The 14359-nt window shown below is 38.7% G+C and overlaps 1 protein-coding gene across 1 annotated transcript in view; it reads left to right on the forward strand.

Moving 5' to 3' along the window:
• The first annotated feature begins 10370 nt into the window (after positions 1 to 10370).
• The window catches only part of btv (dynein cytoplasmic heavy chain beethoven), a 101262-nt gene continuing 97273 nt past the window's right edge, over positions 10371 to 14359 (forward strand). The window contains exon 1 of the mRNA XM_087165330.1: positions 10371 to 10900. Coding sequence (XP_087021456.1) covers positions 10700 to 10900 — 201 coding nt within the window. The 5' untranslated portion in view covers positions 10371 to 10699. The remainder of the gene's footprint in view (positions 10901 to 14359) is intronic.

A 14359-nucleotide genomic window follows, 5' to 3' on the forward strand; every position in this document is an offset into this window, starting at 1 on the left:
AAACTAAATCTAAAACTAAATCTAAATCTAAATCTAAATCTAAAACTAAATCTAAATCTAAATCTAAATCTAAACCTAAATCTAAAACTAAAACTAAATCTAAAACTAAATCTAAATCTAATCTAAATCTTAAACATTCTATCCATGGATAGGGTCATGATCAACACATAAGCTCCAAAAAAATATCTCATAGGGGGGTGCAAAACCCCTACGGGAACGCTACCTCGGTATTGCCAAAGCAACTCCGACCTGCAATATGTGCATCATAGCCGCCGTAGCGACTACGGGTTTTCTCGTTGGGCCGAAGCCCCTACGGGAACATGCTCTTCTCGATGACATCGTCGTGATGTCACCATCCTCCCTCTCTCCGCTGGACCGCAGAGTCTCCCTCTCTAATGAAACATTAGAGTTTTTAATTCAGCTATTTCTCTCGATTTTTTTTAATTCAGCTATTTCTCTCGATTTTTTTTAATTCAGCTATTTCTCTCGATTATCTCCAATTTCTCTCGAATTCTTTAAGGCAACGCTTCTTCTGTCATCTCATGGCTGGAACATTCCATCGGGTCGTCTCCACCTGAAAAAAAAATACTCACCTGCTGGTCTGGACCTGAAAAAAATAAGCTCTCCTCATAGCTGCCGAAGCCACTACGGAAACGCTACCTCGGTATTGCCAAAGCAACTCCGACCTGCAATATGTGCATCATAGCCGCCGTAGCGACTACGGGTTCTCTCGTTGGGCCGAAACCCCTACGGAAACGCTACCTCGGTATTGCTAATGCAACTCCGACCTGCAATATGTGCATCATAGCCGCCGTAGCGACTACGGGTTTTCTCGTTGGGCCGAAGCCCCTACGGGAACATGCTCTTCTCGATGACATCGTCGTGATGTCACCATCCTCCCTCTCTCCGCTGGACCGCAGAGTCTCCCTCTCTAATGAAACATTAGAGTTTTTAATTCAGCTATTTCTCTCGATTTTTTTTAATTCAGCTATTTCTCTCGATTTTTTTTTAATTCAGCTATTTCTCTCGATTTACTCCAATTTCTCTCGATTTTTTTTAATTCAGCTATTTCTCTCGATTATCTCCAATTTCTCTCGAATTCTTTAAGGCAACGCTTCTTCTGTCATCTCATGGCTGGAACATTCCATCGGGTCCGGACCTGAAAAAAAAGCTAATCTCGTTACGACAGACGTCCACAGCTGAATAGGATTGTTTCATCCGAAAACTCAATTTGCGCAGCAAGCAAAGAGACATGCAAAGAGAAAGACATTATCCGCTTCCAGTTGGCCAGGCTAGTCGCAGATAATGTTGAAAAGGAGCACACACATGCAAAAGGTATAAGATAGAGAGTAGCAGCGGCAGCGGTCCCTGCGCACAATCCTATTCAGCTGTAGATTTATCCATCGTAACGAGATGACTGTAGAGGCTCTCCAGGCCTGGTGACTGCTTGCCAATACAGTGAGGATCCCAGATCTCACCAGCGCTTTTAAAGCCCAATCTCAAAAAAAAAAAAAAAAAAAAAAAAAAAAAAAAAAAAAAAAAAAAAAATTTTTTTTTTTTTTTTTTTTTTTTTTTTTTTTTTTTTTTTTTTTTTTTTTTTTTTTTTTGAGGTTGGGCTTAAACTAGCCAGCGAGTACCCAGTCTCTTCACTCCTCATTCAGGATTTGAAAGTTCAAGAAGTATTTTGTCATCAATATCATTATTCAAAAGTTCTTCCTCGAGTCAAGACGTGTCTTCAATTGCTCCTGGTCGACGGCAAAGGCTGCAGATCGTTCCGGCAAATATCAGAGAGAGCTTCGGCAAGGCAGACGGCAATCGTCGGCCAGTCGTTCATCTAGTTCAGACTTGTAAATTTTTCAGGCATATCTTCTCAAGGTGGAGTCGCGGCTGCGACTGATTTCCAACGCTGAAGGAGCTCCTTTTAAACCCAATTTTGAAAAGTTTGAACCAATCAGAAGCGACTTTAGATTATATAAGAGATTGATAGTCAATCTATAATTTGAATGCTCCCGGGTCCATCGGACCCCCATGGGACATTATTTAAAATTCAAGCAAAGTATATCGTGTGGGGTATCAATAGATTTGTCTCGATGAGCTGAAAATTTTGCTGGCCCCCGGGGTCGGATGGACCCCCCACGGTACAATTTGAAAAATTCAAGCAAAGTATATCGTGTGGGGTATCAATAGATTCGTCTCGATGAGAAAAATATTTTGGTAGCCCCCGGGGTTGGATGGACCCCCCATGGTACAATTTGAAAAATTCAAGCAAAGTATATCATGTGGGGTATCAATAGATTCGTCTCGACGAGAAAAATATTTTGGTATTACCCGGGTCCATCAGACCCCCCATGGATAAGAGTTGGAAAAAAGTTTTCTCAAAGCATATCATGTGGGGTATCAATAGATTCGTCTCGACGAAAAAAATATTTTGAGGGCCATGAGACCCCCCCTGGAGCAGACTTGGGAAAAAATTTTCTCAAAGCATATCATGTGGGGTATCAATAGATTCGTCTCGACGAGAAAAATATTTTGGTAGCACCCGGGTCCATCAGACCCCCCATGGAGCAGAGTTGGAAAAAACAGTTTCGCAAAGTATATCATGTAGGGTATCATGTGGGGTATCAATAGATTCGTCTCGACGAAAAAAATATTTTGAGGGCCATGAGACCCCCCCTGGAGCAGAGTTGGGAAAAAATTTTCGCAAAGCATATCATGTGGGGTATCTATAGATTCGTCTCGACGAGTAAAAAATTTTGGTAGCACCCGGGTCCATCAGACCCCCCATGGATAAGAGTTGGAAAAAAGTTTTCTCAAAGCATATCATGTGGGGTATCAATAGATTCGTCTCGACGAAAAAAATATTTTGAGGGCCATGAGACCCCCCGTGGAGCAGAGTTGGGAAAAAATTTTCTCAAAGCATGTCATGTGGGGTATCAATAGATTCGTCTCGACGAGTAAAATATTTTGGTAGCACCCGGGTCCATCAGACCCCCCATGGAGCAGAGTTGGAAAAAACAGTTTCGCAAAGTATATCATGTAGGGTATCATGTGGGGTATCAATAGATTCGTCTCGACGAAAGAAATATTTTGAGGGCCATGAGACCCCCCATGGAGCAGAGTTGGGAAAAAATTTTCGCAAAGCATATCGTGTGGGGTATCAATAGATTCGTCTCGATGAGTAAAATATTTTGGTAGCACCCGGGTCCATCAGACCCCCCATGGAGCAGAGTTGGAAAAACGTTTTTGTAAAGTATATCATGTAGGGTATCATGTGAGGTATCAAAAAATTTGTCTCGACGAGTAAAATATTTTGGTAGCACCCGGGTCCACGAGACCCCCCATGGAGCAGAGTTGGAAAAACATTTTCGCAAAGTAAATCATGTAGGGTATCATGTGAGGTATCAAACAATTTGTCTCGACGAGTAAAATATTTTGGTAGCACCTGGGTCCACGAGACCCCCCATGGAGCAGAGTTGGATTTTACGCAAAGACTTTCCAACGAAATATATCGAGTGAGGTATCAAAAAATCGATGAGTCTGCCTAGAATAACCTGGAGGAACCCCCCAGGGATTCACTCTATGATAACCCACTTCCAAAGGTTGCATTGGAAACGTGTCTGCCTCCTCCTGTCACAGGGGGTCCACTGAAAAAAAGGTCTTTAACAAGGCGTCAATGGCGGGAGCCGTCAAACCAGACCCCAGATTCGGTTTGACGGCTCTCCACGGCTCTACGCCTACTCGACACGCAGTCACTCGAAAAAATAGCTGAGCACCGTGACCCTTGCAAAATAAAATTGGAAACGCAAAACGACACAATAAATAGTCTCAAGCCTCGGTTCTCACTGCTCTTTTGTCGTGACACCATGTTTGGAAACGTTCTCACTGCCCTCTCGTGAAGCAGTCCATTGTGTATGTGAAATGGTCCCCAGAAAGCCCTGTCCAATGCATTTTCAAGGGATCTGCACCCAAACGCCCAATGTTGGCGTTGTGTGTATTTTAAAAAAATGGGACGAGTCCCCAATTAGGGGGACTCGTCCCATTTTTTTTAAAAAAAAATGGCTTTTGACACAGAGTTAGATTTCGTGTCGGCAAAGGGGACACGTCCTGTGTGGACGCGTGCGCAACCAATTGTCCAGACACTGTGCGTGAAACACGTGCTGGCAACGAGTTGGATGAGGCATTTCCAACATTTCCTCCAAACAAATCGGACAAGGCTCAGGTGGGGCGTAATACCAGCTTTCAAAAGGTAACGAGAACAGACAATTTCGAATTTCGCTGGCTAGGCGAATCCGCAAATCGTCTGTCAAGTTGTAGCCTTTCCTAAACCAGTCACACACAATATTCGACAACCATCTCATGCCGAAGCTATCAAAGCTCCGGTAAGCTGGGCTCACGTGACTGACATTATTCTCGAAACGCAACTCTCGATCGAGAAATTGCTTAAAAGCACCCCTCACCTGCCTCACATCGGAATAGCCTTCCGGGTCGAGGAATCGAAGCACTGGATGCGCCTCGTCCCCCAATTCCACGACCTCTGGCTCTCCCATCAACAACACCTCCCGAGGAAAAGCATAGCATGGAAACACCTCATCGGGGGATTTGAGAACGAGATTTCTTACAATAAAAAGATTTGCCATTTTGAATCGACTCTATGTCAAAAAATATAACGGCTCCTCGGCGTGCGAGCCCTTTTTATAGACACACAGAGGGCGCTCCAGTCGTCCTGAAATGTTTTAGAAAATGCCACGTGACCTGAAAAGAAGCACACGATGCATTTCCAGAAAGTCATGCGATGAGATTCACCTCACCGGATGCACTTTCAAGAAATCGAGCGACACATTACATCCGCCAGATGCACTTTTAGAATGTCACCGGATGTATTTCCAGGAAGTCGAGCGACACATCACATCCGCCACATGCACTTTTAGAATATCACCGGATGTAATTCCAAGAAGTCGAGCGACAAAACACTTTCATCAGATGCACTTTTAGAATATCACCGGATGTAATTCCAAGAAGTCGAGCGACAAAACACTTTCACCAGATGCACTTTTAGGATATCACGTGACAGGACATGGGTTCGAAACCACATGGATCCAGAGGATGGGGCACCAACCCACTTGACATCTTTGCGTCACGTGGATCCTTTGAAGGGGTGAACAGCTTTCCTGGACCTGGCTCAGACAGTGTGAGAGCGACTCTGTGGCTCTGGGATCTGGGAGGTTGTGAAATGAATTGTGATTGAAAGGTCAATGACCCAAGGTCATTAGAATGTTTGGATGATGCATGGAGAGATTGTCTCGAGACTCGAGGCTCGGGGCTCAGCAGAAAAAATTTTTTTAAACCGGAAGTGGGCGTGGCCAAATGACAACTCAAAACTTGCATTTCGAAAATTTCAAATTTTGTCTGACCCAAATTTTGCTGGACCCAAATCTGTGGCCGAGTGAAAAAAAATTTTATAAACCGGAAGTGATGGAAAGGTAACAACTGCTTAACATTTGGATTTCGAAAATTTCAAATTCAGTCTCGAGAAAATTTTTGCCTCGGCCCAAGTCGTCAGGCGATTGAAAAAAAAAAAAAAAAAAAAAAAAAAAAAAAAAAAAAAAAAAAAAAAAAAAAAAATTAACCGGAAGTGGGCGTGGCCAACAACTCAAAACTTGCATTTCGAAAATTTGAAATTTGTCTCGATCCAAATTTTGCTGGACCCAAGTCTGTGGCCTCGAGAAAATTTTTGCTCAACCCAAAATCTCCGGACGAGTGAAAAAAATTTTTTTTCAATTTTGTAGTTAAAAAAAATATTCTAATTTTTAATTGAATAAAAAAATTCTTATTTGTAATTAAAAAATGCTCAAACAGCTCTTCTACCCTAGTTAACAGTTTGCACTTTCAAAAAAAACATCGTTTTTTCATAATACACACCTTCACCAACCCACAAAGCGTGGGAAATATCGTTTTAAACGATGAAATATAATAGATGAAAAAAATCCAACCCAAAAATCCAACCCTGCTCCAGGATGTCAGACCCAGGTGCCATGGATTTCTGAACCTCCCTCCATGGATGACACTGCACCTGCGCAGTGTCTTCAAAAAAAAAAAAAAAAAAAAAAAAAAAAAAAAAAAAAAAAAAAAAAAAAAAAAAAAAAATTTTTTTTTTTTTTTTTTTTTTTTTTTTTTTTTTTTTTTTTTTTTTTTTTTTTTTTTGTGGGTAGTACTAGGGTGATGGCGTTGAACCAGCAGCTACAGTGAAAGACATCCCACCCATGTTCGTGATGTGTACTGTTGACGCGACTTGTCTTCTCAAATTTGCCACTTCTTCAGCCAGAGTGGCAATTTTTCGCAAAAGTGTTTCAATTTCGTCTTGTTTCTGCTTATTTTCCGTCTCCAGCTGGTCAATCCGACGTTTCAATACATTTTTTTCCGATTCGTTTTCTGCATTGATTCGTTTCATCTCCACTCTTTGCTTCTCCCTCATGTACTCCACGACACTCATCTGACGGGCTTGTGGTTGACTCAACGTATAATAAGCATTTGCCATGCGTTGGCGCAAGGAATTTCCCTTTTGAATCTGAAACATCATGGCTTGTGCGTGATTCGAAAATGTAGGTTCACCTCCCGTGGGCTGGACGCGCATTACGTCGTTCTCGAACCAATACGCTCCGTAATCTCCGTCTGGATGAGGCGCCCAATCCCATCGCAATTGAATGCAACAGTTTGGAAGCGTCATAATCTCAGACACTTTCACGCGATACGTTTTGTAATTTGAACCAAACTTTTCACACTTCCAATCCAGTACGAGTTTATCGCGAAGTTTTCCGTTGAGCCATGTCATCACGCCGTGGCGGAAGAGACTGGCCATGTTCATGACGGAATGCTCGTGTAACGGGCGATTGATGTAAAAATGTCCGCGTCGCCCCTCACCCGGCTTCTTGGATCCGGAGCATTGGGATTTTTCGCTCGATACGTAATGAATGGCATTGGCCAAATGCATGGGCGAAACAATTTTTTTATGTCCTTTGCAATAGCGCTCGTTGGCGCGAGATTGTTTAATCGACCTCCAAACCTTCAGGTAGGCAGCTCGATCTTGAACAGCCACAATCATGTGGCGATGCAGTTTATTAGGATTTATGGTATTTCGTATGTCAATCTTGCAACCATCGCACAAGCACCAAAAGGTCGACACCACCAGTTGACCCTCGTCAAACACGGACATTTTTTGTTTGAAACTGGCAAAGGCGTAGGATCGAATAAACACGTGATAAAGTGTCCACGCGTTGGAAAAATACATTCGAAACAGGGCCGCGGCCTCGCGTCCCAAATTGCTTTTGTCGTTAAACGGGTAAAGGGAACCCGTGTTGGTCAATGCTCGAAAGTCGCCGGGGTAGTTGTCGTAAAATCCAACTTCTTGTAAATCTGTGTCGAGGACTCTATGTTTAAGTTTGCGACGTAATAATGAAGGGTCAAAAGATTTACATTCACATAAATCGGGTGTGGAGATTTCGGCAGAATCGGTTGCAGAGGCAGCACTGGTTCCAGCAGTGGCGTTGTCAGTGTGGATGAAGCGTTTTTTTTGTATTTTTCTATTCATCGTTTTGAACGAGTCAAAGCATGCTTTTCTGTGAATGTCGTCTTGAGATGAATTTGAAAATGTATATCTGCAAAAAATGCATTGAGTCTCTTCATTTAAATTGTGTTCGGATTGAGAATGAGTCGTTCGATACTCTTTAAATAACAATTTTTCATCGCAAAATGGGCACGAGATGATTTGCTCATTCCAATATCGGTATGAAAAATACATTTTTCTATCTGGTTTTGCTTTCGGCATCTTGATGAGGCGTTCAAAGTTCAAATACTTCTCAGTGATGGAGCAATGGAATTGGCTAAAGCGTCGTTACTCGATCACAATCTAATGGAAAATTGTCAAGACGCTAGCTTAGATATACTAAGCTTGTAAAAAAAAAAAAAAAAAAAAAAAAAAAAAAAAAAAAAAAAAAAAAAAAAAAAAAAAAAAAAAAAAAAATTTTTTTTTTTTTTTTTTTTTTTTTTTTTTTTTTTTTTTTTTTTTTTTGAAGACACTGCGCAGGTGCAGTGTCATCCATGGAGGGAGGTTCAGAAATCCATGGCACCTGGGTCTGACATCCTGGAGCAGGGTTGGATTTTTGGGTTGGATTTTTTTCATCTATTATATTTCATCGTTTAAAACGATATTTCCCACGCTTTGTGGGTTGGTGAAGGTGTGTATTATGAAAAAACGATGTTTTTTTTGAAAGTGCAAACTGTTAACTAGGGTAGAAGAGCTGTTTGAGCATTTTTTAATTACAAATAAGAATTTTTTTATTCAATTAAAAATTAGAATATTTTTTTTAACTACAAAATTGAAAAAAAATTTTTTTCACTCGTCCGGAGATTTTGGGTTGAGCAAAAATTTTCTCGAGGCCACAGACTTGGGTCCAGCAAAATTTGGATCGAGACAAATTTCAAATTTTCGAAATGCAAGTTTTGAGTTGTTGGCCACGCCCACTTCCGGTTAATTTTTTTTTTTTTTTTTTTTTTTTTTTTTTTTTTTTTTTTTTTTTTTTTTTCAATCGCCTGACGACTTGGGCCGAGGCAAAAATTTTCTCGAGACTGAATTTGAAATTTTCGAAATCCAAATGTTAAGCAGTTGTTACCTTTCCATCACTTCCGGTTTATAAAATTTTTTTTCACTCGGCCACAGATTTGGGTCCAGCAAAATTTGGGTCAGACAAAATTTGAAATTTTCGAAATGCAAGTTTTGAGTTGTCATTTGGCCACGCCCACTTCCGGTTTAAAAAAATTTTTTCTGCTGAGCCCCGAGCCTCGAGTCTCGAGACAATCTCTCCATGCATCATCCAAACATTCTAATGACCTTGGGTCATTGACCTTTCAATCACAATTCATTTCACAACCTCCCAGATCCCAGAGCCACAGAGTCGCTCTCACACTGTCTGAGCCAGGTCCAGGAAAGCTGTTCACCCCTTCAAAGGATCCACGTGACGCAAAGATGTCAAGTGGGTTGGTGCCCCATCCTCTGGATCCATGTGGTTTCGAACCCATGTCCTGTCACGTGATATCCTAAAAGTGCATCTGGTGAAAGTGTTTTGTCGCTCGACTTCTTGGAATTACATCCGGTGATATTCTAAAAGTGCATCTGATGAAAGTGTTTTGTCGCTCGACTTCTTGGAATTACATCCGGTGATATTCTAAAAGTGCATGTGGCGGATGTGATGTGTCGCTCGACTTCCTGGAAATACATCCGGTGACATTCTAAAAGTGCATCTGGCGGATGTAATGTGTCGCTCGATTTCTTGAAAGTGCATCCGGTGAGGTGAATCTCATCGCATGACTTTCTGGAAATGCATCGTGTGCTTCTTTTCAGGTCACGTGGCATTTTCTAAAACATTTCAGGACGACTGGAGCGCCCTCTGTGTGTCTATAAAAAGGGCTCGCACGCCGAGGAGCCGTTATATTTTTTGACATAGAGTCGATTCAAAATGGCAAATCTTTTTATTGTAAGAAATCTCGTTCTCAAATCCCCCGATGAGGTGTTTCCATGCTATGCTTTTCCTCGGGAGGTGTTGTTGATGGGAGAGCCAGAGGTCGTGGAATTGGGGGACGAGGCGCATCCAGTGCTTCGATTCCTCGACCCGGAAGGCTATTCCGATGTGAGGCAGGTGAGGGGTGCTTTTAAGCAATTTCTCGATCGAGAGTTGCGTTTCGAGAATAATGTCAGTCACGTGAGCCCAGCTTACCGGAGCTTTGATAGCTTCGGCATGAGATGGTTGTCGAATATTGTGTGTGACTGGTTTAGGAAAGGCTACAACTTGACAGACGATTTGCGGATTCGCCTAGCCAGCGAAATTCGAAATTGTCTGTTCTCGTTACCTTTTGAAAGCTGGTATTACGCCCCACCTGAGCCTTGTCCGATTTGTTTGGAGGAAATGTTGGAAATGCCTCATCCAACTCGTTGCCAGCACGTGTTTCACGCACAGTGTCTGGACAATTGGTTGCGCACGCGTCCACACAGGACGTGTCCCCTTTGCCGACACGAAATCTAACTCTGTGTCAAAAGCCATTTTTTTTTAAAAAAAATGGGACGAGTCCCCCTAATTGGGGACTCGTCCCATTTTTTTAAAATACACACAACGCCAACATTGGGCGTTTGGGTGCAGATCCCTTGAAAATGCATTGGACAGGGCTTTCTGGGGACCATTTCACATACACAATGGACTGCTTCACGAGAGGGCAGTGAGAACGTTTCCAAACATGGTGTCACGACAAAAGAGCAGTGAGAACCGAGGCTTGAGACTATTTATTGTGTCGTTTTGCGTTTCCAATTTTATTTTGCAAGGGTCACGGTGCTCAGCTATTTTTTCGAGTGACTGTATATTTCAAGCATCTGAGGGTTTTTGGTTTCATTTTGTTCTCAGTTTTAGTACGATAACTAAAAATTGTTTTTTAATTGAACGGCAACGAAAAGCTATAAACCGTTACCATGGTGATGATAACAATAAAGGCATGTTTCGCATTCAGTTTTATTAAACACTCAAATTAATAGCAAGAAATGCTCCCAAATTTGCCACCGAATCCCTATAGTCTAGTTTCGTCAAAAATGCTCTTTACAAAATATCATAGCTCTTCTTTTGGAATATTATAACAGCTTCATTCTCAGTTTAAAATCATTATGCAGTCTAATGATAGCAGGAAAATTTTTATTTTGACAAATCTAAGAGATTTTTTTGCTAGAGATGTATCCGAGGAAAATATTTCTCGTTTACTTCAATCAGAAGCATTAGATACTTTTCTCGATAATAGAAATTGTTCAATTCTGTGTGCATATGTAGATGGATTTGGAGAGAAGCAGGAAATTATTTTGTGTAATAAGGTAATAATCATTTCTCTGCATTTATTTTGTGTTTTATCCCAATAAATTTAATTCTTCTTTTTTTCTTTACTATTTTTGCTTGTCTAGTTTTTCGGTGAACTGAAAAATAAAGCTTATTTCAGTAAATAAGAAAGACAACAATAATTCTAAGATAACAAATAAGTCCATATAATATGTGATTAGGAAAAAATTAAAGCAAAGAAAAGGACATCCTCTGGTGATTGAGTTAAACCCAAGTGTTCCTTTTTGGAAGCAATGTCAGTCTCAGAAAAAAAAAAACACATTTCTAGAATGATTTAAAACCACATTTTCAAAATTATTTTAGAAAACAAATCAGAAATATTTTAAAACACATCTCCAAAAATAATCTTTTTGAAATTACGTATTCTAAACTGTTTTAATTATAAAGTTTCCTCGATAAGAATTTTGTTTTTTTAGATATAATTTTCAATTTAAATGTCCCACACTGTCCAACCTCTATCCTCATTGAAAGTCAGGGGTGTAGTGGGGCTGGAATATACTGGTATTAGGTTTGGGGACTTTAAATTCAGTATATAGATTTTTTAAAATATTTGTTGAAAATGAAGTAAAACCAGTATACTCATTAGTTATCATAAATGAATATTTAAGCAAGGAAAAGCAAAAAAGCCTTATCAAAGTCTAACAAATCATTACTGGGGATGAGAGTATGGAAAACAAAAACTATTCTGCATCATTCTGAGTCTTGAATGAGTTTTCCCACAGTTGAACTTCTTTAATAAAAGTTTTTAGTACTACATTACTGCTGAGAGCTCATTTTATAGTTTAATACAGTAATAGTGCTCTACATTTGACAATTTATAAATGTTAATTAGTCAAATGCGTTATAGATAAAAACTGCAATTGAGTTTTTACCTCAGACAAATATTTTTTAAAAAGGTGCTGGTCACAATAACCATACTATAGGGTGTAGTAACAGAAAACCTAGACAAACAATTTTTATGACAACTTCATTAAAAATAAATTAACAAAATATAACAATAAATAATAAGAATCAATTCTTACTAATAAAAAAAATCTTTTTTGTTTAAAAGTCACTGCTTTTTGCAACTATGCACAGATGCAAATGCTTAAATTTTCTGCAAGTCAGCGCTGGGAGCAGGGTGGCCACCCACCTGGAAAACCTTGAAAACCTGGAATTATCAGGGAATTTTTTTATACTGGAAAAAACCTGGAAATATCAGGGAAATTTAGATAAAAACCTGGAAAAATCAGGGAATTTTAAAGAAAAACTGGAAATTTTTTTCTTTGATAATTTTTTTAATTTTACTAATTTAAATTATTTGCTAATTTTCTTAATTTAAATTATTTGTCCATTATCCCATTTTTTTTAAACGGCAAACAGTTGAAATATCATCAACTTTGCTTGCATCATGCTTGATACTTTGCTTGCATCAAAACTTGCTCCATTACAGTGTTAAGCTGGAAGGCCACATAAAATTCTCCCACTGTTGCTAAACGAATGTAGAAACCTTTGACCGCTATGGGACTGTGCAATTTAGATAAGATTCTGGTGGAGGTGGAAAAAGGGATTAGGATATTAGCTTCTGTTTTTAAATTCTGTCCTTGGGCTGAATCCATTTATGGCTCAAGTTTGTTCTGATGCTTTGGTGGTAATTTTTTTTTTCTATTTTGACAAAATGTTTTTATATTTTTAACTTCATAAAATTCTCCAAAAATTAGTTGGTTATAATTTAATAATAATAGATTTTGTATTGCACTCTTTTTCTGAGAGCTTTTCTACTCCCATTCAAAGAAATTCGTGAATTATTTTTTCTCAGCAAACCAACCAATCTCTCATTTTTTTGCAATCGCTAACAGCAATGTTTGTCGACAAATCGTTACAATAGTTGCATTAATGCTAATTTTTTTTATTTCATTTTAACCTTTTATAACATATTTTAATTTTAAAAGAAAGATTTTTTAAAAACCAACTATATATTAATATTTAATTTGACTCCTTTGTTGGTCGATGTATGATTTTTGATTCAAAATTTTGTACCAAAGCATTAAAAAATAAATAATAAATCTAGCCAAATTGTTAAAATAATTTTTTTTTTCAAGATGATATGTTAAAAAAATAACATTTTGAATAAAATATTTTATAATATGGACACTTTTCTTGTGCACATCCTACACTTTATACGAAAAAAGAAATAAAAACCTGGAAATTTTAAGATTTTTATCTGGAAAACCTGGAAAAATCAGGGAAATTTGAAATCTGATTTGAGTGGCCACCCTGTGGGAGTCATTCCTTTTTGCTGATGAGAAGTTCTTTGCCATCCAACAAACTCACAACTTCCAGAATGATAGGATTAGCAGTTTGCAGGCTCACCTAGTGCCTTGGATGTTGTTGAATATCGCCAAAAACCAATGGTCTTGATCTGGGGCTGAAATCCAGGGCTGATTGTGCTCCGGAAATAATCCGGATTTCCGGAATTTTAGCTAACAGTGATCCGGAAGTTTCCGGAAATCGAAGGTCCAGACGTTTCAAAAAATCATTGATCACAGAAGTTTCCGGAAATCAAATTTTCAAAGGTGGAACTTAACACAGTTTATTTTATTTGTTTGTAAGGAAAAGCCAGAGAGATACTTTATAAGCTTATATTCATGATTAATATTCATCTTTTATCAGTAAATAGTTGTTATAATCATAAACTCAAGAAAGAAAGACTTATTAGTAAATTTTAATTACTTTTATAGGTCATCATAGGTATGTGTAAATGGTATAGGTATGTGTAAAATTTTAAATATATTTTAAGTAAACTAAGAAAATTGAGAAAAAGGAAAAAAAAACCTTGTTTAAATTTTTTTCTAATTTTTCAACTTAAACTGTTTTTTTTTTTTAACTCAAGAAATTTTCTGGAATTTTGACTTGAGCTCATAATCACCCCTGGAAATCTATGCAGAGCAGCAAATCATCTTTGGTTGTGGTTGGGGGTATTGAAATAAATCAAAAGGTGTATCAGCTAGTTATTCCAAAAGATGTTCTACTTCTATGGGCCAAAAAGCACTTCAATACAAACTGAACATTTCAACAAGACTCTGCATCAGCTCACAAAGCCAAAAAAGGCACAAGAGTGGTATTACGCGCATGGTATCATCTGATGAATGGCCATCCCACTCACTAGATCTCAATTCCATGGATTACAGTGTAGTTTGGACTCTCTAAAGCAATCGCTTCAGGGAGAATGGAATAGATTAAAGCTAGGAGACTTGCGTTCCATTGCTGAAAATTTTAACAAGCGTTTGCATCTCTGCATTACTGTAAAAGATGGCAACTTTGACTCCACTTATTTTTATTTATTAATAAAAATATGACTTTTATTGTTATTTGTGATATTTTGCTAATTTATTTATTTTTAATAAAGTTACAGTAAAAGTTGTTGTTTTGTTTTTTGCAGCAATAGAAATTAATGA

The sequence above is a fragment of the Parasteatoda tepidariorum genome, chromosome 6, assembly GCF_982258835.1.
Source record: "Parasteatoda tepidariorum strain Cologne lab strain chromosome 6, Ptep-v5.0, whole genome shotgun sequence".
Taxonomy (NCBI): domain Eukaryota; kingdom Metazoa; phylum Arthropoda; class Arachnida; order Araneae; family Theridiidae; genus Parasteatoda; species Parasteatoda tepidariorum.